The sequence below is a fragment of the Balearica regulorum genome, chromosome 16, assembly GCF_011004875.1.
Source record: "Balearica regulorum gibbericeps isolate bBalReg1 chromosome 16, bBalReg1.pri, whole genome shotgun sequence".
NCBI lineage: Eukaryota > Metazoa > Chordata > Aves > Gruiformes > Gruidae > Balearica > Balearica regulorum.
Genome location: NC_046199.1, coordinates 16,292,351 through 16,319,806, shown reverse-complemented (window position 1 = coordinate 16,319,806; position 27,456 = coordinate 16,292,351). Strand labels below are relative to the sequence as shown.

Here is a 27,456-nt window from a genome sequence, read left to right as displayed (position 1 = left end):
TTGCTAGCTTTAACTTCAAGATTTGTTCTTTGTTACTTCTTTTACAAAGTTTGTACCAAGTATTTTTAGAAACATGGAAGAATCTCTCAGCCTCTCATACTAAAAGTATGTTAAAGCACAGTGTTCAATTTTACTATTACAAAAATTATCTTTCTTTGTTATCACGCCCTATTCCCTGAATGGGAAGTGGGTTTTACATAGCTATTTTCTTGCAGATCCAGCAAATCTCCTAAATCAAATTCACCGTTAAAACTCAATTCAACACTTCTCTTCAGACAAGGAGACCACAAAAAACTCTCCAAGTTTCACTGTGATGGCACCAAAGCTGTATCAACCACATTTCAAACACAGACCAACGGAGAAAACCATCCAAACTCTACTCTGCCCACAAAAGCAGCAATGAAAACTGTATGTGATAGAGCCACAGAGCACTCAGTACCTAAGTCTAAGCAAATAAAACTTCCACGGGCACAATTTCACAACTCCAGGTGAGTAACTGCAGGAAGAATCCCAAACTCCTGGGTGCCGGCACAGCACATTCACCAGATCAAACCAGGCATGCAATTGCCTAGACTGAGAGGACAGCAGCAATGAATGTATGTGAAAATCAGGTCTGTACTTCACGCATAAGAACACCCTATATTTGCAGCAATATATCCAGCAGCCTCACTCTGCTCCCACTAAAATCAATGTCAGTTTTGCTACTGGCCTTTATGATTGCAGCGTCCAGCTGCACTATTAACTTTGCATTAATTTCCTCTTGCAAGGAACATACTTTAATAAAAGAACCAATCAACCAGATTGCCAATAGCTGCCTACCTAAGAATAAGCAGGATATGTTCAAAGAAAGCTTTACTCTAACTTACATTCATTCCTAAAGGCTAAATCTGCTGTGCTCACAACAAAGAAACAGCATTGTTTTACTTATCAATGTCCTACTGTTCATCTAGAACATCTGCAATAGTTTTTGCCTGCAGCACTACCCCATTCATTACAGGCCTTGATAGACTGTTCAATGGGCTTTTTTTTTTGGTACAAAATGTACAAAAGCATTTTACGAAGTGGACTTTGCCCTGATATGAATAATAAAAAAATAATTTAAAAAGTGCATTTTGTTTCAGATTCTCCATTTTCCAAACTAACCTTTGGCAAATGGAAACAAAATGGCAAGAGCTTGAAACCTGACAGCTCACTCCAAGGCACGAAGCAAGACAGAGTTTCTCCAGAACACTCTGGTTTTTGCTCGGTTGCCAAAGTGCATTGCCATCTACCAAAAATGCAGTTGATGAAAGACCAAAATGCAGCATGAGCAAACAGCAAATATCCACACCCATCACAAAGAGGCCTCGTTGGTTTTGTGCAGAGGAACAGGTGGGATTCAAAAGTCCCAAACTTCCTCCCTCCCTCCAACAAACCAACCCATACAAGAGAAGAGCGGTGCTTACCGTCATCCAGATATGCTTGGTCCAGGTTCTGTTCCTGTTTAATAGTGACTCCAGCTGGTAACACTTCTTTCTGGTCGCTAACCGGTGGTCCATTTTTTGCTGCTCGCTGGCCCGAGGCTGTCTGCTGCTGAATCACGGTAGGGTATGAACTCGGACTTAACCTTTGTGCTTGACTGACCTGGGGCTGGCTGGATCTTGCAACATTGGACGTAAAATTTTCACAGCACATGATGTGCTGAAATTCTTGGTGACTTCCACACCTCAGCTGCTGGTTGGTTGGAGAATAGTGAATCACTGGAGAAGACTGCTGGTTGCCTGGGGAGTGGTGGAGCACCGCTGAAGTTTGGCCTGGAGAACCAGCGTGCACCAGCACTGACCTATGGGCATCTGAAATAGTGATCGGTGTAGCCATCAAATTGGATTGCTGGTAGCCCAGCTGGCTCGGGCTAAGGCTCTTGCTTCTTTGGTATATTACAGCTGCCGGATTCTGCTGATGGTATCGAGAATCAGGAGAAGAAAGGCCTGAGCGCAACTGCTGGCAAGGAGCCATAGTGGCCACAAGACAGGAAGGGGATTCGGTGACCATTGTATGCTGTGAATAGTAAGGCTGTGTTACTGTTCCCAGACCACTGTGTACTGTATTGCAGATTAAGGCTGGATCATAGTCATCAATGGGCTCTGTTTTGATTGATGGTACTAGAATAAAGCATGCAAAGGACGTTATTCGTAACAAGATGATGAGAAACAGGTTTTCCTTGAAGTAATAAGAGATTTAAGCCGTTTACAAGATTTGCATGTGCAAGCTTGTATCTCGCAGACATTGAGTTTAATAAATCACGTATATGCAATCATGGCAGAGTCTCTCTTGAAAGCACTCTAAGATGTTCTTGAAAATCTTTAATGATCTATTTAACCACAAATCTCTAAAACTTGAAAATTTCAATACTTTAGCTCATATTTTCATTAATTTAAGGGCCATTCTGGAACATAAGCAAAATATGCAGCAATAGATAGGTGTTCCGTGTAGTACTTCCATATCAAAGGAAGACAGAATAAACATGTGACATACAGAACTCCTCATTTTCTGTCAAACATTTAGCTAGTGACCAAAGGCGGAGCTAAACTATTCTAGAGCTTGCTTTTTAGTTCCTTTGCTGCATGTAACTTCCTCAGGACTGACAGCTGAAGACCTTTCTGACACCATCATTTAAAAGACCATGATTTAGTAAAAGTTGTGTGAACCTTGGTGTGTATAAACGATGGTCCTCTACAGCCAAATTCTCACATTTCTAATGCTTTTTTTGTCAGATCTTCCCCAAAACTCAGTACAGAAATACCACACAATGGAAACCATTGAAAGGTCAAGCAACAGGGTTATTTTTTGGAAGTGTAAGGATTCCTTCTCTGAAGTGTTCTGTTGTAGGGATCATGTTGAGATAGTATTGTTCTTCTCGATACTATTCCACAGCAGAACAATTTAACAACTATACAACCCCTTCACATTGGTGATACCCTATATGGTTCATACATTCAGGGAAATGACCGGAGGTTTTCAGGCTGGAGGAGACCAAACTAAGAATCAGAGTGAATGTTTACCCGTCCTTAGAAACCAGTCAAATTAAGACATCATTTTGAAGCTTGCATAAAATCTGGTAGTTATTTTATGCTTTCTGGTTTCCACAAACAGAATACTCTGATTTTCTCACAATATTTTTCTCCCAGCCAAAGCTGAGAAATTCTGGGAATCTCATTAGTAATCCTACTGCATTTATTGTGACATGGCTCATCAATTCCCAAGAGGAAGAACATCAGAAAAGCATTCATACTTTCCTTAACCAGCTTCATTCTGAAGAACATATATTGCTTGTCTTCCTCCATACCAAGCCCCTGTTACTTTCCCAGATCCGATGTTATCTTACTGTCATACACGTCAGCTGGGGAAGGCAATGCTCATGGTTTTCACAGGGTCACATCATGTCACAGACTGAGTCTGCTCCCACTAAGGCTGCTGGCAAACTTCCATCAAGTGAATGGGGCAGCATCAGCCCATTGCCAAGATAACTGTCCCCTTAAATTTATGGGAAATTCCTCATCATAAATCACATGCATCCTTTAAACCAAACAGCTGTTAAGTGCTTAGCTGCCCTCAGCTGAATTAGTAGATCTTAGATCCTCAAATAATGGCAAGAAAACCGCACAGCAGAAAAGAAAATCTTGCTCATGAGAACTAGGCAACAACTTGCTCTGTCCTTGAGAATTACCTGGGTGATAGGTGAAATGCTGGGGCTGGCTTCTTTTTCTTTTCCCATTGATGACGTAGAAATTCACCTTCACAGCTGTGCGAATGTGCTTGTTACGGTACTCTGGTATTTCTACAAAAAGCATGCTCTGAAACAACAAAAGGTGACAGAATAGAATTAGTGACTGAGGCTGACTGCAGATCCCTGCAGTGGATCTCCCCTGTTACGCGTCCAGACATAAAGGAAGAGAAATCTTCCTATTCGTCCCTATAAAGATGGGCATGAGAAGAAGAAAGGAAAAAAAGAGCAGATGGTGAAAGACTAGAAGATTTTTGGTACTAGGAAGCCGGTTTCTAGGTACTGTATCCTCTCTTGTACCTGATGCTGTCCTGAACTTGGAGAGAGAAGTCTCAGCTACAAATAAAACACGCGGAATGGTGATCAATGCAGTAGTATTGTTAATGACACTGTGCTTGATAAACAAGTATGTATTGCAGTATTCTCTTTGTTAGAATAAACTTGATTATTCTATAGGCTTTTACTTATACACAGCCAGATCCTGCTTCCATGGAAATTCATAGCAAGCGTCCCGTTCTCTTCCGCAAGGGCAGGCATGGCCCATGGCAATGTAAGTGCTAGCTCCTAAATGCAATGAACTACAGTAAGGTCCCATTAAGCAAAGTGAACAAAGAGGCTTATTCCCTTGAAAGATCAATGTTCATTTTAGATACTACAGCACAGATCCTGTCCTGCAAAGCACAGAGCACCCAGGACTTCCATGCAGGCGAAAGGAAGTCAGGACAGCCAGCATCCTGCAGAGGACGGGCTGGTACAATAGAGTCTTCTGCAAGAACACAAAATCTAGCAGTTATTCAATTTGCTGTGGGTTACTGCTAAATGAATAGTTTCTTTTTGCAACACATTTACTGCTGAAGCATTTGACATTTGTTCATCACAGCAGCAAGATAGCTGCTCTTTCTGCTTTTGAGACGCTCTTTGAAAACTACCCCTTGAATACAACTTGCTGTCTGAGGAGCTCAAGGAGAGGACATCCAATGTTTTGCATACTTACAGGCTGGCTCTTATCTTTGTCCACTGTTGCCTCCATTTCCCAGATCTGCTGCCCATCTAGAAGAATATCACAATATCAACCTCACTGTATTTTTTTTAAATCGTAAAAAAAGGAGACAAATTAAGGACATCACGTTAGCAAAGCTCTCAAAATGGACTTAAAATTGCAAGCACCTTCCCAGTCCTAACCAAAAGCAACAGCATTCAATTTAAACACATCATTGAACACGTCTCTCGCCAGGAAAAAGCTTACATACATCTTAAAATGAAATGTTTGTGTACAAATTAGCCAAACTGAGGAATGAAACATTTAGCACAGGTGCAACATCTGCTTTTTACCAGACTTGATTTCAGCCAGCTTGACTGATGGAGGGCACCAGAAGGTCAGAGAACTTGGCAGTGGTCACACTCGGTCAGCAGCTCAGCAAACTTTCCACTGTTTTAAGCTAAGACCGCCCAGCTCCCCACCAGCGTGGTACGCGGCAGAGCAGACCAGGAGGTGGAGGAAGGACTAGCAAAACTCCAGATCTGGTATAGGGTGCCCATAGATGGAAGCAAGCAAACCGAGCTACTTCAGGGCTCGTTTTTAGAGGTGCTGCACAGTGAAACTGGCAGGTGCTCTGAATTCTCACGGGAGCCGTAGGTTTTTCTAGAAGTAGTTCAATGCGGACAGCTTCTTACCATAATTGGGAAACCAGCTATATAGGGTGCCCGATTGTTGTTGTGCATGCCCTCTTACTATTTATACTCGTTTCTTATATGTGCAGTATGAAACCTCAGCACATGGTATCTAGCAGTACATCTCCTCTGATCGAGGAACAAGCCCAGTGGATCCGCACCTCTGCACTGCCTCCCCGGCGGGCTGCAACAGAGTGCCCCGGCAGTCCTGGAGTCACTATAAACCACCAGATATTCACCGTACTCAGGGTAAAAGCACCTCACTGCGTGTGCAACAGCCTCTGAACCACTGGAGGTCTTTCTGCTCTTAATTACATCCACGCAGCTCTTCTCCATTCTGACTTACACAAAATCGTATTTATAGAGGAAAATAAAATTTGATCCCCTTGCATGGAATACCATCAAAGTAACCCCCGTGCTACTAGAGTACATCCATAGTGACAGGGCATTTGTACACAGACTGGCTGCTTCATCTGGCTACAAATATTTCTTAAATCTACTGTCACCCACACTTCCCAGACACATCTTTTAGCAATGCCTTATTACTTTTTTTTTTTTTTTTTTTAGATTTTAATCTCTACCCCTTTGATTTTTATATTCTGTTGAGCCTTTTAGCCAAGCAATTTGCAGAAGAAAAATACTGAAGGGGGCGAAAAATTTGCCTGATACCTTTCTGAAAGCTTGATTTTAGAATGAATAGGGGACACGTATGCAAAGGAACTGGTGTGGCTGGGAACAGTGCAGCCGCACGGCTGGCGTTTGCTTTGGGGACGGGGAGGCAGCTCCCAGTGCACCCAGGTCTGGCAGGGCAGGGGTGGAAGTCTCCTACCAACAGTCCTTCTCACAGGACTTTTTATTTTTCCCAATTCTTGGAAATTCTGCAAGAACTGCTTTTGTCCTCTGTTATTTAAGTACTTCTGCTTCTGGCGAAAAGGGAAATGAAAGAGTATTTTTAAATGCATTTTGCATTTTTTCTGTTGTTTTCCTCTTTGTTCTCCAGACAATGAGCTGACAGATGTGCTGGGCTCTCCGGGCAGCCTCTCCCTGAGAGGGACTGGAGTGGCGGCCGCAGCCCCAGAGCACCCTGCCTGCCCCGCTCAATGGCTGCAGCCCCAGAACATCCTGCCCCGCTCAATGGCCGCAGCCCCAGAGCACCCTGCCTGCCCCGCTCCCCACCTGCGGCCCGGCGTGCCCCCAGCCTGCCCGGGCCTCCCCTCCCCGGCACCCAGCCCCGCGATGCCTCTTCTGCGCTTTGGCCCCCACACTGGGTTTCCCCCGGTCCGTCGCCCCTTCCTCCCTCGGGATGGGCAGACTCCCCGGGGCGTTTCGGCCCGGTGCCTGGCTCGTGGTGGGGCAGGCGTGGGCACACGGCAATGGCTGGTTCTCCTCACCATGACTGTTCCTGCTGGGGCAGCGGCAGCCCCGAGGAAAAGCTGGACAATGGGCCCGTCCATCAGCTGCTGGTGAGGAAGAGCCTCAGAGGGGAAGGAGAGCCCGGGCCTCCAACACCTCACACCACTACTGCCTCGGCATTCCAGTGCAAGGAGGGAACGCTACGTAATTCTGACTTTTTTCTTTTTTTTTTTTTTCAAGTGTTCCAAGTTCTCCCAGAGCGAGTCAGTTGTATTTTCTATGCTGACACATGGATTACTGATGGCCAGCCAGAACAGAGATGGCCTAACCAAGCTGCTAACTACAATTTGCTGCTTAGCCCTCACATCAAAGGACCGCTGTGCAAAGGAATGGAAAATACGCCATTATTTAACAATAAACATGTGCTTTGGCCACTGATCTGGACTGTTGCAGGTTAAATCTATATGCCTATTAATGCAGCTGATGCTCGCCATGGTTGCAATGGTAAATCGGGAACGGGGGACCCAACAAATACCAGGGGTTTAATCCAGCAAGTACTAAATGCGCTGTCTGATGACAAGGCAGTAAATAATTCCTCTTGTAGATGATCTTGGTGAAAAGAAACTATCATAGTATGCGTTAAGGGACCTCCCCACACATCCCCCTGGAAAAAACAAAAGAGAAATTTCTGTAGTTCTTTGAGCAAAAAAAGGAGGGAAAAGGAAACAACGAAACATGTCACAAAAGACGAGCTCTGACAGAGACGCATGCTGGGACTGCCTAAGCAATGCAGTATGGAGATGTCCTGACAACAAGGACAGCCAAGCCGGAATATTTGACACTGGTTTTCCTCCAGGCAGGATGTTTTCATCTTTGTTTTTGCACTGCTAAATTCGAACAGTCTGTGCAGATACAACAGCACTAACTTCACAAAGAAGGTAGAAATCAAAAGGATTTGTTGGTCCAAAATGCACAAAAATAAAGCAGAAACGGGCCTCCGAGTCATCTGTCCCATTCAAGAGGCCTGTGAAGCACATGCAACCACAATCACAGTGGATTTGATTTAGCAACCGAGCCACTGAAATTGCACTAAAAGCTAATGAAGCCAACCATAAAAATCAAATGACATTTAGGCTGAGTCCAAAGTCTGTAGGGATTAAGAGTAAGAATGAGAATAAGCCTAACCAAATGACAAATAAATGTATTTGGGGTTATCATTCTCATGATGATAGATGCTTCTTTTTGGATATATTCATGCTTGTGGCAGCTAAACAGGTTTCTAACAGGTCTGTCAGCAGCAGCAATCCCTGTTCTTTACGCACCGAAGCCCTGTTGAATATAACTGCCCTGCAGCTCACTCCCTGACCTTTATGCTGAAATATCATGATGTGGCTCCATCTGTCTCTCTGCTTCACTTTTATAGTTGCGAATGTACAAACTTTAGCGCGAGACAATCAATATTTGCTTTTCCTTTAACCCCTCTGGATACGCACATTACGCTGAGCTTTTGGCAGAAGGATGAGGGAGGCTGTGAATAAAATGAAAAGTACAACTGCATTCAGAAATCTCTCTCTACTTGAGCCTATCCGTTTTGCTGGTAATGAAAAGAAATCTTTGGATCGTGCATACTCAGAGAGTTAATGGAGAGCAAGAGGAATAAACTGAGAAGACTAAGGCCCATCTGTAGGACAATTTGAGGAAATTTGGACAGAGAAAACTTGCACGGAGCTGTCAACACATTCATCGTCTTTAAAATGTGCATAAATGAGAATTTTTAGGGGAGGAAAGTCATCAGCAAAAATGGGATTTTTATTGCAAGGATGTGCTAAAAATCATAATGCTGGTATGACGGTAGAGCACAGCCTGCAACACAGAGCAGGCGTCATGACCTGGGCACGCCGAAGCAGGCCCCTTTCTCCTGGGGCTGCAACCCAGGAGGTACCTAAACACTGCGGATGCGTTTTGCTTTGAGCAGGAGGTTGGGCTCAACGACCTCCCGAGGTCACGTGTGGCCTTTATTACCCGGTAATTCTGTCTTGCCACAAACGGGGCAAATGACTGGTCCCCTCCCTGCTTGCAAACCGAGACAATTAAGCCCCAGTTTGATTAATAACTTAATTTAAAGTCCACAAGCACAGATAGCTACTTATTGCATATAGTGAAACCTGCTTCGACAGCGGAGAGGTAAGAAAACTGCAGAAAAGCAACAGCATCGTTTTTGCTGAAGTCACCTAAGAGTGTGAGCGCACAGACACAGAGAACGTTTGCTCTGCAAGTCGCATCCAGCGCTGGGCTGTCCGACAGCCAGAGCGCTGCGGGGATGTGCCGGTACGTGCACGGATCACACGGGAACTTGGTGCCAGGTCCATGGGTGTGGTGTGTCTCAGAATCTACCTCCACGAGGGGGAATTCAATCCGCACCTCTGAAAAAAGCAGTAGTTCCGCTAAAGATGATAAAATACTTTTGGATTTAGATCCTGAGGTCTTAACAGGCATGGCTGCCTCATGCAGTATTTTTACTGTTGTGGTTCCCTGCTCATTTAATGGTTTGTCTTAGTTGGCAAGTCTTTAACACCACAGGTCAGTGAAATGTTCAGGAAATAGAGATTTTTGTGCTGCTTCAGGGCTATGAGACTTAGCATTAAACCCTGATGAGAGATCTGATTGTGTCAGCACTCTTTGGAGGAATGAATGAGTTGTTGGAAGAAAGTAATTCTACCCTCTCTAACTCAAACAGTGATCATACCAAAAGTCTTGCTTCAAACTTTGGGGAAAATCAAAACGTCAGTCTGCATTAGGAACATTTTGGGTGATTCTCTGCAGCCCCTTATAGGGCTTTTCTTAATTAGCCAATTAAAGGTTTTCTGAACCAGTTACAGCCTTTACACATTATTCGCGATCCCTTACTCATGACTTTGGGGTCAGTAACTAGCAGAGAAACAAACTTACTGCTTTATTTGAACAAGCATGACTGATGGACTGAGAGGTGCAGGAAATTTTCTTTGCAGTTCTCTCCAGTTGAAGACTAAGTATACTATTGTGCCGATTCTGTGTCTGCATGCGATTTGATGCTGGAAAATGTACATTGCTTTTCAGTCAAGCATTACACAAATTACTTAATGAACAACCTGTTACCTTTTCCCAGGCAGCAAACCACGCTAGTTCCCCAAAGAAGCTGAGCCTGGTAGCCAGTGGGACGGCTGCCCCAACTACACGTTTCTGCAGAGTTCCCTTCAGGCTTGCAATGAATTGTCCCTATTCACTGTGTTTCTTGGAAGGTCTTCCAAAAAAGCACAATTATTATCTCTGCCAGCATTTATCAGATGACAGGCATCTCTGGAAAACAGTCGAGGTTTTTTAGAGCCACCCGAAGAACAAAGTACCCAACAACGAGTGCTTTCCACCAGAACAGACACCGCTTTGGGGATGCAGAAGCCTCGTGGGCAGGGGAACGCTCACACAAAGTCTCTGCTGCTCTTTTTGGGGACAAATTCTGATTTCAGCTTGGAAGTTATTCTGCTTCATGTCAGTGCAAGGTTGCTCAGTATCTGGTCCTAAGCAGTTGTCTCCTTCTAAGCTTTTACTTCAGATGAGTTTTCAAATTTTAGAGCAAACACAGCATGAACGAATTTAAAACTCACAAAACTAGAGCTACTGAATTTTTCACTGAGCTTGATTTCCATGGATTTCTTTTTCTTTCTGAAGGAGGACTGCCCACTGCAGTTGATGAAGCTCTGTTTATGATGAGCTGAGGCCAGTGCCTTTATTTCACTGAGGACATGAGTTTGAGTCACCAAGGCCAAAGATACAAGTCAAGGTCTGGGAGGTAAAAGGCCAATGGATTAGTCATCCGCCATCCAGCCCAGCCCCAAATCTGACATTTTGCACAGTGAGAACCAGTCTAGAGGAGATTTCTCCCCATCTATTGTTGAGGAATTCAATTCACACTAAAATAAAACATAAATACAGTAGTTGAGTAGTGAAGCAGCAGGGGCAGTCTGTCATTCCAGACCTCTTCCAAATGGTTCCTTATGCCAATTCATCAAAATAGATTTGGGGGGGGGGTTAAGATTATACGTGTGTTTGTGTGTGTGTGTGTGTGTATAAATTATTAAACAAAAGCTCCTCTCAAAATAAAACCACTGGGAACCTCCATGTAATAAAATGAGTCACACCAGGATGCGATGACTAAGTGGGAGAATAGGGAATTCCACTCCCCATGCCAGCTTTTTACACGATCAATTTTCTGTCAACAGGTGATGGGAGCTTGTCTCTCTGCCTTTTGTTTATTCCAAAAATTATTATTATTTTTTAATATTCTCTTTAAACAATAAAGATTCAAAGCTGAGTAATCAGGACCAGGCATACTTCCACTCGGCGCCCCCATAGTAAGCAGGGAGCCAGGGAACCCAAGCCAGCAGTGGCTGCCTGTGCTAATAAGGATTTACCAGCTGTAAAATTCCAAAATCTTGTGTCATACGGGGAAACCTTCCAAAACACTGGATTCCACCCTGTCTCGCTGAGTCTCTCACAGCTATGGCAACTCCGTTTCTGCAGCCACACTCTTTTGCATTTTTGTGTGTGTGATCCTTAGATTTTTTCCTGTTTTGCAGTGTTTTTCTGGGATTCCCAGTTTAATGTCTGACAGTTGCCCCGCGGGATTACAAGAACACCTGGGGCAGGCGGCACATTTCAGCCAGGGTAAACCTGCAGGCAGGAAGGTTTGCTGGGTTCTCAGCAGCTGTAATAGCAAGGGAAAGCAGAAGGTGTCCCATTTACCCTGAAACTTTCTCATCTGCACAGCAAAAAAGGGCAAACTCTAATCCTCCTGATTAATACTTGTCACTCCTCAGTGTTCACAAATGGTGGGATTTGCCGAGACACCTTCCTCCTTTGCTTAGAACAAAGAAAACAAGCTCAAAGAGAACAAAACCTCCCTGATCCTCCCCAGTTCTGACACCTCTTTGCAGCGAGAACTGCCAAGCAGGCTCTGTGCTCTGCTTTGCAGCCACCTTGCTTCGGCGCAGTGCAGGCCACGAGCAGGGGAGAGCAGCCGGGAAGGTGATAACCTTCAGCTAATGCCAGAATCAGATGGGCCTCCCGACAGAGACACCTGTAATTTATTCCCCTGGTTCATCCCACCGCTCCACAGATTTAAGAGTGGTGAAGATGTGCATCCAGCTTTAAATGCTGGACTGCAGCCACAGACTGTGCGGAGCAGAGAAGTGCTAGTGCTTCAGTGCTCCTTCTAAACTATCAAGAAAACAGCAAGATAGCAGATTCATTTCATATACTCTCTGTTGAACCTCACATGTCACAAACAAATTGAATCATTTAAGATTACAGTACCACTCTCCATTTTGCTAAGTCTGTAACCATTCTCAGATATTTGTCCTTTTTCACTTAACCTTGCCCATTAAAACCCCCAAACAATAGTTTGGGTTTTTTTCCCCAGATGCTGGGCTTTTGTCTCAGGTTAACATACCTTACAAACCTGCACTGTAATCATGTTCAGCAGTGGATTGTGTCTGTGACTGAGTTATGATCCTAGTTCTAAGATATATCCCATTCCTCTCAATTCTCCGTAACTTAAACCCTCTATTTCAGTTCATTAATTTAGAAATTCAGTGAAAGAACTGGAGCTTGGAGCTTGCATTAAATAACTAAAGTTGTTTTCTGGGGTCAGATAGCAAATGTCTCTTTTGGATGGATCTGGGGGAAAAAATTAAAGTTTTTTAAAAAATCTTTGGTGCCTTTTTTATCTTTGACTGAGAAAATTGCATCATTAATTTTGCATCATTAAGTTCAAAGAGATAATTGTTGAAAATAGTTTGCTATTTTTGGCATTCCCTGGGATTTTTTTGATCATTCATGAAACTGTCAGACTACTAACAGGCATTTGATTTCCTGTTCGGGATACGGTGGGAAATTTCAGACTTGGCAGAGCAGAAAAGGGGAGCATTGCTGCAGACCATCTTATAACTAACGAACTAACTTACACTTCTCCCCCAAAGGACCACGATCCTCAGCCGGGGTGCCTCGCTATCACCAGAACCGATGCACGAGCCACCTTCCACTCACATTATACATGCCAGAATGCCATCCCATCACAGCTTTCTGTAGTGGATTGTCCTGGCCAGAAGACTGTTCCGTGTTTCACGTCATTTGACTGATTTTGAGCAGGAATGTATCAACTTACACAATTTCACTGGGTCCAACTTACTGTGCTTTATAAACAAGACTTTTTCTAGAAAGTGGGAATTCCAAAACCCAAAAGCACTGCTGGGCTTATCTGCCAGCTTGTGATGCAGCAGGAATAGTGAAAAGTGCAAGTTTGAGAGCAAAATCACTCTAGAGCCTGCTTGTTTGCTTCTAAAAGTGAAAGCAGCACGTTTTGGAGAAATGAAATGACTTGCCCAGAGCTAAAATAAAGCATGTCTGCGATGACTGATGTACAGGAGTGCTGGAAATCAGAGAGACACTGTGAAGCAGTACAAATATCATTGGAACAGTTATTATCGTTACTGTTACTCCAGTGATAGCAAGCCATTGCAGGGGCTCTGCATCAGTGTACGGGGATAAAAGAGGCACATGTGGCCACGGGCGCTTCTGAGCACACAAGCCACTGCAGTCAGCGTAGCTGGATGCACAGCGAGCCATCTCCCACAGCGATCCCCGGCGGAGAGCAACACATAACATATACCCAGGAAGCAGTATGTTACGTAGATACCCTCCTAGGAAACCACTGTCACGAAAATATCACTGAGGTGACAGACATGCAGGAACTTCAGGGAAAAAGAAACTAGAGCTTCCACTGCTTGAATCTAGAGCTGGAAAGATTTATTCTTGTCCAATGGACTTTGACCGTCCACGCTTCAGAGGCCTTGACAGCTGCATCAGTTCAAAGGGCACAGAGAGCACCACCTCCTCTCCTTACACTGCATGGCCGAAGTGAAAGATTTATGGTGGATCTCGTCCAAAGATGTACGCTTTCTGTTTGGGTTGTTCCTCCACCACCCACATTGTCCTAGCGATGATTCATGATGTCCGTGTGGCCACCTAAGAGTTTGGCAGGGGAAAGCACAGCCCATTTGCACTTTTCTCCCAGGGAAACACGAAACTCCTCTATCACTCGCAGCAGAGCAGCAGTAACCAGTACACAAATGGGAGTAAACACAATGCAACCAACAACATCTGACTTGCAAATTATTGCATGACAATTTAAACAAATAAAAGGGGGAATTCCAAACCTTTTCTTTTTTTAACTGCATTGTAAGATCTGGGTCCCAACCAAACACTTACACCCTTGACCTTTAGCATATTCCAAATCCTTGATAGCCATACTTCTCAAGCTCTCTCTTCCAGATAAAAATTAAACGAATACATGTACTTAAAAAATTTCTATCTATCTGTACAATCCAATCTAGTTGCTTCTCCTGACCTCTTTTTATTTAGCTGGGCTCAGTTATGCGTCTCTGAGCTCAGATCTTAAAACTCCTTCAGCCAAACTCTGCTTTTGTGTGCTGGACTGACTCTGCCGAATTCATGAGTTCCCCTGGCTTACAGCAGCTACAGATTACCATCTTTCATCAGGAAGAGATAACCTTAAAAAGAACTCAAAACTACAATGCTTGCATGTTGATAAACCTTATCATTAAGAAAATGAATGCTATTTATGCATCAGCATTTCAAACGCAGTACTTTATCCCCTCGCTCGCACACAGCGCACTGAGCTCCAGCCCTTCAGTTCGCTTCCTGCTGCCATTTCCTGTCGCAAGCCTGAAATGAGACTTTGACAGACCTCTCCTTGGCGAGCTCTTTGCAATAGCTTGTGTTCGCCTAACACAACATGGCAGCTATTTTCATAATGACATCCCAGCATAATTTAGGGAATGTTCCTTATTTTCCAGGTATTTCCAGGGAAAAACACACATATCTGTAGCGCTGTGTAACAGAGATGTAAAAACTGTTCATTATTGTTCTTAGAAGCATGTTGTATTTTGGTCACAAATATGAACAGTTCTACGTTCCTCTGCATTGCCAGGAGTGAGTGAGGAATTGCCTACATGATCCAGAGGAAACTGAGACAGGTTTTGCGTGCCCACCCAAGGGATAAAGTCTAATTTACAACCGAGAGCCCCAGCAGCAGTCCCCTCGGTTTTGCAAGGCACACCACCACCTGCTGCCTTCTCAGCACCCGCCTCATTGCACACGCTGATCCAGACCCCACATTCAAGGTGCAACCAGATTTTGCGGTCTATGACACAATTAACAGGAGAATGTCTGACTGCATGAAGATACCTGCACAGAGATTTTTGGGGAGCAAAGAGTGTTGCTATTCTTATCTTAAACACTGGACAAACAAGCCAAGTCAAGGAGCTCTACAGAGTACGGGATGCCGCAGGCGTAGATGGGCGTCTACGCTGCTGCTCTCACCCTCGGCGTTACTAGTAGAGCTAGTGGCAAAAGTGGGAAATCGAATACTACTTGGTAGCACAGACAAGGTTTGTGAGCTGTTAAAATGAAACTCAAAGCAAACCATGTTTCCCCTGCGAGCTGGTGCATCTTCCTGCCTTCGCAGAGGTGCGAGATTCTCTCGCGGGCTCCCCGGGGCAGCATCGCGCTCTGGAAGAGGGTGCAATGGCGTCAGGGTCGCGCCAGCGATGCACCACCCACCCACCGGGATGTTTATTGTGGCTTACTTTGCTTCTGAGTGGCTTATCAGCGCTTTTTGCAAGGTGCTGTACAGATCGGATCTGCAGCGAGCGAGCTCCCCGAGGCAAGCACGGGATCCACCTCCTCCTTCCACCCAGTGACATTTCTAATTGATAAATCGGGCTGCGGAACTGGGCCTTTTTGTTCTGTGTTCAGGCAGCCTAATGCAACGGCAACTAAGCATGGACTTGGTAATGATAATTAAAATTGTCTGCAGTTTATAAAGAGGGGAGCTGAAAATCACAGGTACATAAGATCTTAATTTTCAGGCAGGCTGGGACACTCATTAACCTCTGACAACCCAAGCACAAAGGCTTAATTCTCAATCTACTGCAGTCAGCCAGAGTCAGATCAGCCCCTGCATGATTTGCATATCCTGCTCAGCTTCTTAACCTTCCTCACCTTAAGAGATACCCATTAACGAAAGCAATCCTCACCTTAAAAGCACTTCAGGCATAACTGTAAGAGGTATCGCTGCATTAGAAAACAGTGCATGGCTACACAGAACAAGCTCGCCTCCAGCACAGAGCACAGCCCCCCAGATAACCCACTCAAACTACAGACTTCTGATTCAGACCAAAGATTTGACTCTGGGCCTCCCATCCTCTAAATCCCCGCTCTGCAATCATTTATTCAAAGTCCAGCAGACTCAGACTGCCTGCAGAGGCTGAGGGGTGGCGGGGGAGGCAGGATATGGAACACCAGCACGCAAATCCCTGCTCCAGACTGGGCACTGCTGCTGGGATAAGTCATGCCTCTCCGCTACCAGGAGGTAAAAAAAGAATAAAAATTAAAAAAAGTAGTTTCCCCAGCAGTGAAGAAAAGCTTTAGATTTAGTGTGGAAAATGTTGTTGTTCTTTTTACTTTCTAACATCTATTCCAGCCAGAGCCTTCTCTGCTCTTAGATGGAAATAGGGGCAGGGCGGTTTGGATGTTTCCTCGAAATGGCATGAAGAGCTACCTCCTTTTAGTGTATCATCTCCTCTAGTTACTGCAAAACATTCTTGGGACAGGTACCGTCGCGGGCTGCCAAGCATGTTCCCATGCACCTTCACGATTCGCTGACATCGACGGAACAGTGGCAGCACAGTGGGAAGGAATTAATAGGAGGGCTTAAAAGGAAATACAGGGTGCCAAGAAAATTGCTCTGACTGCACAGGCTCATCTGAACCTTCACAGTTCCGAGGCCCGGAGCCTTCATCCTTGCTGTAAAGTAGCAGGGCTTGCTGCTGGGGGGAAGAAACTGGGACCCACTGCATGCTTTTTTTTCCCCCACGTCACCAGCTGATGCCCACATACATTATTTTTTGGCTAGATTCATAGTTTTTGCCAAAGGCATTACCCCATAAATCATGCACAGGCTGTTCACTTGGGCGATGCAATTTCTTAAGTAAGTCCCTTGCAAGTCACTGGATATATCGCTTATGGAGCAACGTGTTTCCTTAACAGCACAAAGGGAACAGAAAGTTTACATAAAACAGGCTGCTGCTTTTTCATACTGCAGAGTCCTGTGTGTCACTGAAATCAAGAGGAATAAAGGATGGCAGAGTCCAGCCCTTCATATTTGCAAAATGCTTTTTTGATCCCTGGACATCGTTATTATCCTTGCAGAGCACATTATTTAGAATATAAAAATCAAGCCTAATGAAGGGTAAATTAAACAAGTCCAGACCATTTACAAAGAAACAAATGTCCATTTGCAAAAGCCTTAGAAAATCCAATAAAATACACATACTGCTTGGTGAGGTGAGATTAAATACCTGCATGCGTATGATATTAGGACAGAAACAATTCAGCTCTGAAAAAACAGGTAACTAACTACAGCAGAATGCATTTGTTTGCATTTCCTCCTGTAAACAAGAAAAGCTGGATTTCTGCTGCCCACCTTAACCATTAGATCATGCTAAGCATGTTTTCTGGGGTCAGGTATTCTTTGAGTTAGAAATCAAGTGATGTTTATTATAGCATCCCATTATGAAAACACGATAAAGAGAGCTCAGCAAAGGCAGTAAAAGTGATGCTAGGCAACTAAATAACTCCCAGTAAACATTCTTTACTCCTATTATTTATATTCATCCAACACCAGTCAGGGTTTGGGACCATCTTGCACTGGCTCTATGCAAGTCGAGCAAATAAGCAGACAAGATGAAAAAAGAAAAGAGAGAATCTACAATCTGCCACTCATTCCCCCTTCACGGTTGCTCAAGAGCTAGCAAGATTATCTGAAAACTTGGGCACAATATGTTTCAAAAGAAGCAGCTCTACAGAAAAAGTAGCTGTTACAGGGCTTTTCTCTTTGAGATGAATTCAGTTTGTTTTGCTACAGACTGAGCCTATATTAAAGTATCTGAAAAAATATGGCAGTGATGTAGTCTTGTATCTTAGTATGTGTAAAAAAATAATTTACTTTGATATAAAAATACACATTATGCACGTTTTTCCCTCACAGACTTCTAAAGGGAAGAAAACATAACCTTTGCCTGTAGTTCACATCAATAAAAAATGTTCAGTTATGATTTCTACAGTAGCATTCCCTAAACATGAGATGAAAAGAGCATAGAGGAACATATAACAGTCATCCCATTTCTTTGCTAACGTATCCTGTTCCTGCTGATTCCCACCGTCGGTATTCTTGTGAGCCTCCCCCATGACACGGCTTTGATTTGCTCTTCAACAGTGCCTGAAAGGCCAATAATGCAAATATGTGCTCCCGAGTCTAATTTTACTCACGTGGTTAAGTCAAGTGATTTGGTTCTACTTACACGAACTTGAACGAGATTACTCTCTTGAGCAGAGTTCCTCATAAGCACAAGTCTTAGGATGAGCCAGGAGACACAACAGCACTACAGATTTGCCTTACACCATTAGGGACAGTTAGAAAAAAGTTGCCTTACCTGACGTTTTCTCTATGAACACCACCTTGGACTCTGCTGTGAAATTTTGTCCAGTGAGGATCATCTGTTGTCCTCCGTAAACAAGGCAGCTATCAATATCTTGTCTTTCAACCATTGGAAGTTCATGAGCAGACCTTTGGGCTGTGGACAAATTGCAGACATGAATGAAACCAACTCTGTTTTACCAGGACTTTCCAAATCTTCCCAGAACTATCCACAGATCGATCTTGTCATTGTTACCATCTGTTGACTGCCAAAGCAGCTTCTCCAGGGTGCTAAATTTAGGTTTGAGAGGGAAAAATAAACTTACTCAAGGCATTTTATTTGGAAACACTCAGGAGCTGGCTGCAGTGTTTCAGCTGTGCTGGCCTTACTCCTTGTCCTTGAGAAAGGACAGCTTGGATGAATGAGCTGGAACTTGCCCATGTCCGTTTCCAAATAAACGTCCAAATTTTCAAGTGCAGGCACACTACAGCCCTGGAACCCAAAAATTCCACCTGCAGAGAGGATTCCACTGAATAACACTGAATTCTTTCAGAAAAAAAAAAAAAAATAAAACCCTTCTACAAAAGCCCACTGCCTCCTGCAGAACAGGCACTCCACCGGGCCTGGAGCAGCCCCTTTGCCAACAGAAGCAGCATCTCATGTGCAGGCAGCGAGCCTTGTGCACACAACAAGAGGGGCAATCACGGAGCCGCACTCGCATCGGTGAAGAGGAGGGGTCACACCAGGACTCGGCTGCAGCCTGGGCTTTCTGCAAGCATGTTTTGCAAGAGGCCTGAATGTCTGAGGAGCCGGACCATGTCTTGCAGACTGATTATAGAAGGCAAGGAAAGCAAAGGTAGGGTGGAATCCAGATGGGCATGTACATGATCAAAGATTTCTAAGTCTTTACTGTTCTTGGCCACAAACTTGGAGCGTGACTTTGGCAAGTTATTGTCTCTTGCCCCAGCCAGAAAACCAGGATCACACCATCTCTCCACCTACTTTCCTCTCATCCCATTAAAAAAGCCATTTGCACAGTCAGAAAAGCTTCAGAGACTCCTGGTCACCATCCCTGCAAGGCCATTCCAACTGTTTGCTAAGAAGCGGCAGGAGCCGAAGAAAGTGAAGATGGGAGAATCGTTCCCTGCAGCGCAGACAGCTGGAAGATATCACGAGCTTCCCCGCGAGCAGACCAGGTGGGCAGCAGTTCGGGTCTGGTGAGCTGCGAGTTCATGACCTGCACTCAAACTCCTCCGGATTCATCCACCCCAACTGGAAAGGCCTCTAGAGGATGCTGCTCATCTCTTTAACAGCTGCCTTGGCTGGATTTTAACTCTCTCTGACAAAGAGCCTGCTCCCAAGAGACCCCGAGCACTTGTGTCTTCACTGAGCACCGCTGGCTGCTGAGCCAAGAATAAGGAAATGTTATTCTATACGTTCAGCGCTGGCGCTCTGCTCGCACACAGGCGAGCCTGTGCTTTCTGTGACCTGCTCCCGGCACCCTTTGCTGCTCTGCGACCTCCAGAAAGCCGACAACCCAACAGCTCTTGGCCGTGGGGAGAGCTGAACAAATTCTCTCACCACATGAAGAAAATGCTAGAATATTTGGTGGGAAAACACAAGCGTTAAACCTCTCAGACAGGTGTCTGTAGAAGTGTCCAGCAAGGACAAGCTCAGCCGAACCCTTTCTGCCAGTCATGACAGAGTTTTTGCTCTTGTTAAAAATATAGATAATTCAATACTTATAACTTTCTTGTGCTGTTTGAGAGGCATTTTTAAAAATCTATTTAAAACAACCTTATGACTCATTGTTCCCTTCAAATATACAACAACAGCTGGGCTAGAGATACTGCCAATTAAGAATATATATTCAGATTATTTTCACAGAAGCTGCTAATTTCTTTCACATGGCTGTATGATTAATTCCCTTCCCTAAATACTCAAATTTTTGATGAGTTCATAATTGGATTTATCACAAAGACAGATTTGTAACCTCAAAGGCTTACGAGTAAATAGCAATCATGAAAACCATGTCTACAATAGTCAAGAGAACATGTATTTCAGCTTTGCCCTGGACACCATTTATTCCTATTCAGTCCCCAAATTTCACTTCCAAAGCATCCCAAATCATCAAAATTCCACATTAACCTACGTCTCCTTCAGACTTCAGTGTGTTAATAGAGAGCTTTATACCTGACATCCCACACATTGGTGGTTCTCAAAGCTTTTTCAGGACGAGGAAGGACAAATTTTAGCCTGGAAATAACCGTCTGACTCATCTTAATTACATTTGGATCTCGGCAAGTTGGAAATCACCGCTGAAGACCAAGCCTGTGTCCAGCTTCCATAGAGTGCAGTGTTTGTGTATGCTGCGACCTACCAGGGAGCTGGGGAGGACAGCTGGTTCACCGGGAACGCGCATCCCGGCTCTGAGGAAATGCCAAAACCCTTCTGCCATCCTCAGCCGGGCTGGGCGGCCTCGGCAGCGCTGCCAGGAAGCCCGTGATGGGCAGAGGTGTGCTGCGGGTACCTCGGTGCTGCTCCGTGCTGCCACGGCCAGCCGCAGCCAGGCTGACACAGAGCTATGTTCTGGCACAGCGACAGCAGGAGCAGGCTACAGGCATCTCCAAAACTGATCTTCTACAGAATCTCAGAATCGTTTGGGTTGGCAGGGACCTCCCAACCCACCCAGTGCCACCCCTGCCATGGGCAGGGACACCCTCCACTAGCCCAGGGACACCCTCCACTAGCCCAGGTTGCCCAAAGCCCCATCCAGCCTGGCCTTGAACACTGCCAGGGAGCCAGGGGCAGCCACAGCTTCTCTGGGCACCCTGTGCCAGGGCCTCAGCACCCTCACAGGGAAGGATTTCTGCCTCACATCCCATCTCCATCTCCCCTCCTGCAGCTTCAGGCCATTCCCCTTGGCCTGTCACTCCCTGCCCTTGTCACCAGTCCCTCTCCCACTAGCTTTCAGTAGTCCCTCTCCAGCTTTTTTGTGTTCCCCAACCCAAATTTGGTCACGCCTGTAGGTGTACAAAACCCATGTGTGCTTTATATGTATGCAGAATAATAGCATTTGGAAGTGTTTCAGTTGAGCTTCTCAGTGCAGATACTGTGCTAAAGGGAAAGGTGGAGGAATGCAGGAACCTCCTGAGTGCCAGGTTTCCTCTGCCCTGTTCTGCCTGCACTCTTCTCCTCCCACTAGGTGGTTAGCAAACCCTTTTCTAAAACAAATCACAATTCATTTTCCAAGATCTTTTTTTTTTTTTTTTTTTAACCCAGGTCTATAAGAAGTTTCACCCCATTCCCCATTTTCACCAGTAAGGAGGCTCAAGGTTCAGTATGGAGCTGCCTCAATAGGATTACTTTTTTTTCCTCTGCAAGAAATATTAATTGCCAATAAATCCCCTTCCTCTAAGGCTCATGATGGGTGGACTGCATGCAATAATTTCACACTATTCCTTCTCTTCCCCCAGGGGTTGGCACTTCATAAAGTGACCTACAGCTACTGGAGTTTATGAGCTTTGAATAAACAAAACGCTGTTGATTTAACCAGTTGGGGTGTTTACTTTCAATAGCAACAGTTACTGACATAAGGCAGCAAAGCAAATGCTATAGAAATACTCACACTTGGCCTGAAGCAGTGTGTCAACCTATTAACAGGGGACATTATTTTTCTATTTTATTTGACTGTCTAAAAATCAAGATGTCATGGATACATGGTGCCAAGAAATACAATGCACGCAGCGACACAAGAGAGAAAGGGAGCTGCTGTCTCGGAGCGCGGCACCACCTCCAGCGAGCCTCGGCCAGGGAGGAAGGCGGACCCCGAAGCAGCCCCCCCGCTGCCGCCCCTGCCCGCGCTGCTGCCCACAGCCCACCCGGGCTCACGTGCACCCGCTGCAGGGGCACCGGGTGATTCGGGGGGACCCTCTGTCCCCTTCCCCATGCCAGCAGGTGCAGGAAAGGTTCCCACCACCTGAGCCTCCGGGCCGGCAGGCTGCATGCCTCACCGGGGACGCACGAGCCTGGAGGCTGACCGCGAGGAAGCGTGCCAAGGCAGGGCGAAGGTGTTTCTTGCTTCCCCACCTGCCCACCGCATCTACAATCATTCCTTTTCTGGCAGGGAGGCTATCGGGTTTCTAAGAAGAAAAAGGGATATTTTGAGACAACTGACTGCCTGGATAAGTCTGTTGTGGCTCCAAATCTCCCCCAGGAGAGCGCTGCCCATTGCCGCTAGCAGGTTGCAAGTGACAACCGCAGTTGTATTCCTTCCCGTGCTCCTCAGGTGATCCCAGCTCCACCTGAGAGCCCCTTTTCCCCCTGTGCCGCCAGCCCTCCCCGTCAGCGCTCCTCCTGCACGCATCTCCTGGGACCAGCAGTTCTAGCCCTGCCTGAGCATCGTGTTTCCTTCCACTGGCTTGGAGGGCTTCCAAGCGCTGCCTTGTCTTGCCCAAAAGCTGACTCGTTTTATGAGGAGTCTTAACTGAAGCTAAATGTCTCTTAACAGCCTCCGGAGAGGAACCGTCTCGGCAATCTCTCTCCCTGCATGTGCAATAGGAACGAGAGCTGGATCGGGTAAAGTAGGCAGAGCAAAAGCACTAATGTGCTCTGCCTCTCGGGAGGAACAGGCTTGTGAACGCCGCACAGGGCACTGCGGGTCTGACCGACACTTCCAGAGCAGAGATGCTCCACAGCCTCTGTGTATCAGCACGCTATCTCAGTGCCTTCTTCTGCAGAGTGGCTGAGGGCCTCCACGCAAACCTCTGTGTAAAAAGAAGCCAAAGAATAGCTGCTAGAGCGAAATCTGCTCCCTGCCATCCTTCTGCCACCTGCAAGCTGGATGCAGAGCTTAGGCTTGCCTGCTGTCCCCATAGCTGACCACGGTTCAGGAGGGATCTTATCCTGGGCGATCACAAGCAGGCCTGAGGCTCACCTGCAGCTCAGTGAGGACAAAGCTAGCATCACCTCTAATTACCTCTAACTGCCATCACAAGCCAAACAAACCAAAGAGTGCGGCTACTTAAAAGAGGCGCAGTCACGACCAGCAGTCTCCCCAGGCCAAATGTCCGGGTTCCTCTTTGGACCCCCCCAGTCCTTACCCTGCCCAGGGCAGCCCCAGGTCCCCCAGCCTGCTGGAAGCCTTCGAGCCATGACTCACTGCTCCTGACAAGGCTTTCCAAACCCCCAAAGGCTCTTGGCTCCAGCCACTGATTTCTGCTGGATTTGAGAAGAGCAGATAGATCTGGGTGTCTGGTGCTAAAAAAAAATCCCGAACCCTAGAAGCAATAGCCGAGGCATAATTTGTTGTGGGATTAATTCTTCCACCTCAGTGCAGACCTTAATGAGCCAAAGCAAACATTTCCTTCCCCTGTCACACTGTGTGCATTTACCGCGAGCTGCCTGCCTATGGATTGATAGGAGCAGAGCTCCTGCGCCCAGTGCTTGTCCAACGCGTTAATGTCCCGAGAGACTTTGATCCCGTCCATCACACGCTGGAGCACCCTGAGCTCCGGTGGAGGAGAGGCAAAGGCTGGGGAGCTGCAGAGCGGGAGCCAGGGGAGGACCAAGGGCAGGAGACGTCTCTGGCGGGTGGGCAGGCAGCGGGAAGGCACCCCAGAGAGCAGCCATCACCTCGTCGAGCGACGGCACGATTTACCTCCTGGTAGGAGAATGGGGCAGTGGAAGGTTTAAGTGATAATCAAGTAAATAAAGCAAATTTCCAGCCCTTGTGATTAGACGGGAAGCCTTGGAAATGTGATCTAAACGCTATGAACAGAAGAACCCGGTATGAATGACAAGGGTTTCCAATTTGTTGCCAGCAAGACTTAATCAGCAGTTTGTGCGGAGCCATCCAAGAAAAAAGCACCAAAACCAGAGGGCTTTTCTCCACCTCCTTCTCTGCACATAATTTATTTCATGATGTCCTTGTGAAGGAGGAGTGACAAGCACTGATGGCAGCGGTGTCAGATAAGTATGATACTTTCTATGAACTGCAGCCAGCTCACCAAACCAGCATGTGATTAATGACAGGAAAACCATGGCCTCGGTTCACTTCTCTGTCGATCATCTCTGCGGGTATGCACAGCATTTCCCTTTAATCCCTGGTGGAGGAGATGTGCCGAGCTTAAACTGTGCTCAGAAATCCTTGCTCTGCGTAATACGCTGGGGCGCTTGCTCTTACCAACAGCGGTATTGCAAAGACAAAAAGTAAACAGGAGCTCATCCTCGCAGCGAGGCTTGCAGCCTGCAGAAAGGGCGGGCGTTTTCCTGCTGTCTGACTCAGACTTTCCAGACTGAAATCTTTTGGTTGCACATTAAAAGTAGCAACTGTTGCCAGAATTAGCTTCTAAATTCTGTGCTTCAGGAGAGAGCAAAATTTTACTTTAGAAAAAGCACCAGTTTGTGTGTCAACTGCCTGACTGTCCTGAAGCTGAAATGAGAGGAAAAAAATCCTTTAATTCTACTGGAAACCATGCTACGCTCCTAATAGTCATGGTGAAGGTTAAACTGGCAAATGGGTATCTCCCCAATGCAAAGCGACCAGTAGTTTCTGCTTTTTTATCTCAATAAACTAGGGCTCCTTCTTGCCTGCCATTGTATTCCAACCAGCACAGCTCCCGGCCGAGGAAAAGCACTCGCTGCTTTGCCAAGACAACATTCTTTTACATGACTAGCTCTTTCCCCTGCAGTTATTAATGTGTCACATATCATAGGCTCAGATTGTCTAATATTATGGGAAAATCTACTAGAAGGAGAGAAAAATAAAGGAAACTTCCAGGGAAATTGATTAAAGGGAAATAAGATATTTAACCCAATTTAGTGGAACAAAATACGGTCTATAATAGAAACTATTTGAATTCCTCAGATGGACACACAGTTCTTCAGTAATAAGTTTTGTTTGTTTTGCTTTTTACCACCTCGGAATATCTATTATAAGAACACGATTTTAGACTCCTTCTCTCACGCCAAGTGCAATCGCTTGCATTTTAAGGGATTCATGAGCACAGCTTGGTATCGGCAAACGTGGATTATACGAAACAAGAACTGTCAGACGCTTTGGGATGGTTTAACCTGGATCCGTTAGAATAAAAACTGTGACACAGCGTGAGTGGTACTCCGCACAGTTACACTCACATCTTGCAGACACTTGCATAAAGCAGTTTTAGGTTGCCAACAGCACGGAGTAAAGCAAGCTGCCTCGCAGGTGCTACTCTGAACTTCAATGCTGCTCCTTCCCTGCTCCATGGATGCTTCAGCCAAGGAGTAGAAACACGACTCCAGAGATCGATCACTCATCAAGAAATGAGTTTCAGCTCATAGTGAAAAGTAAGTCAATGCAAATGAATAGAACTAATGCTACAGAAATTGCCTGGAAGGTTTGACAATAACGATCAGGTCCGCGAACACCAAAGCCCTCGAGTGGCTTGTTGTTGTTATGGCCGTGTTTGACGGGATGAGTTAACTCAGTAACCCTTCACGCCTGCGATTTCACACCTTCTGTGCTGGCAGCTCTGTGCTAGCAGCTCTGCGATAGCCCTGCCTGGCCCCGCAAGAGCTGATCTGCATGAGCTGGCTTATGCCTCTGCCTGAAACACGGACCTGCACGAGCAGGGATGGACGTCTGGGCACAAACAACTGCAACAACGCACAGCGTCGTGCACGACGACGAACGGCTCCGAGGCGTGCAGAGGTGCGCAGGCAGGGAGCCGGGCCAAGCAGCACGCTGCTGCGTGCGCCCGTCGGCTGCGGATCCCAGGGGCATCTCACGTGGCGCCGGCGGGGCTTGCTGCCATTTCACGGACCTGGCGTGGAGCAACACCCAGGAGAAGGGATTTTTCTCACCTCTGCAGCACCACATCTACAAGACTGGGCTTTTTATCCCTAAGTAAGTGATGGCCTGTTGCTGCAATTATCAGAGGGCTTTCCAATGCCTTTGCCTACTCAGTGGCTTCAGAACGCATCAACAGGCAACAGGCAAAAAGCTGCAAGCTGCTGAATGTGCATGCTTGTCTGAAAATGAGGTCCATTTTGAGGCATAACTGATCATTTAACAACATATCACCTCCTTGGTCCTCCCACACAGCTGCCTGGGGAGGAACTTGCTCCGGATGATGCTTTGAACCTGTGAAATCCCCTCCTAAAACCTGTCAAGTGCTGAATGTGACACAGATGAGGTGGAATCAAATTGCCGCATGAAAAGCAGATACTTCACAGTTCTTGCTTCATTGCAGCTAATGATCTGCTGACACCGGTGGGAGTTTTTAACCAGGATCAGCTTCTGCTGAGGAGAGCACTCAGATATTCTGTTGGTAGCAACAGTGCTCTTGGGGGAACCCCACTGGTAGGGAAATGGCCAGTTATCTCAAGGCTGCTACTTACTAAGGCTTTCCCGGCGGGATAGCGCCAACAGCTACCAGACAGATCTGATGGCAGAATCCCTGAGGATAAGGGTTCCCAGGTGGCCATGTCAAAAAAAAATGAAAAACAAAGGGAAAAAAGCGAATCCCAGCAGCACCCGAAGGTGGAGGTGGGACACAAGGAGAAGATGTCACGGAGCCCCAGCGTGCCCCTTCTCGGCAGGGCACCTGAGCTTACCTGAGACACGTGCAGATTGTCTGGCAGAAACTGAGATTATCGTCGCAGTGTGATTTAGCCTGCGTTACTAATGCTGCTGAACCAATTAATGTTTTTAACCATCTTCCCAGAACTGGGCTGAGATCAGGAAGTGCTACTGAAATGCAAAAATATTGCTAAACATGCAACATATGTCCTGAATGGCAGAGGCTTATTACTCCAGATCACTTCATGCTCTGCTTCCCATGAGTTCGAAAAGCACAGTCCTGACAGATCTCTCCAAATTGCCAATGTATCCAGTATTCCAAAAATAAAACTTACTTTTTTTTTTCTTGGGGAGCAAATACATTTTTTTCTTGTAGGAGCTTTGCTCTCTGCTATGCAGCCAACATTTTCATATTTTAATTACAAAAACCAGAAAGCTAAACCACACATATTGGTATCTCCACTCTTGGCTCTTTTATGCCCCTAAGACTCATCAAAGCAAACGCATCTCAG

General features: G+C 45.9%; 1 protein-coding gene across 8 annotated transcripts in view; it reads right to left on the bottom strand.

The window, feature by feature from the left end:
- NFATC2 (nuclear factor of activated T cells 2) overlaps positions 1-27,456 on the bottom strand; it is a 99,216-nt gene that overhangs the window by 31,820 nt on the left and 39,940 nt on the right. For all 8 annotated transcript variants that reach the window (XM_075769099.1, XM_075769100.1, XM_075769102.1 and 5 more), the window contains exons 6-9: positions 18,397-18,537; positions 4,758-4,813; positions 3,707-3,833; positions 1,446-2,141 (exon numbers count right to left, since the gene is read on the bottom strand). In XM_075769099.1, coding sequence (XP_075625214.1) covers positions 1,446-2,141; positions 3,707-3,833; positions 4,758-4,813; positions 18,397-18,537 — 1,020 coding nt within the window. The remainder of the gene's footprint in view (positions 1-1,445; positions 2,142-3,706; positions 3,834-4,757; positions 4,814-18,396; positions 18,538-27,456) is intronic.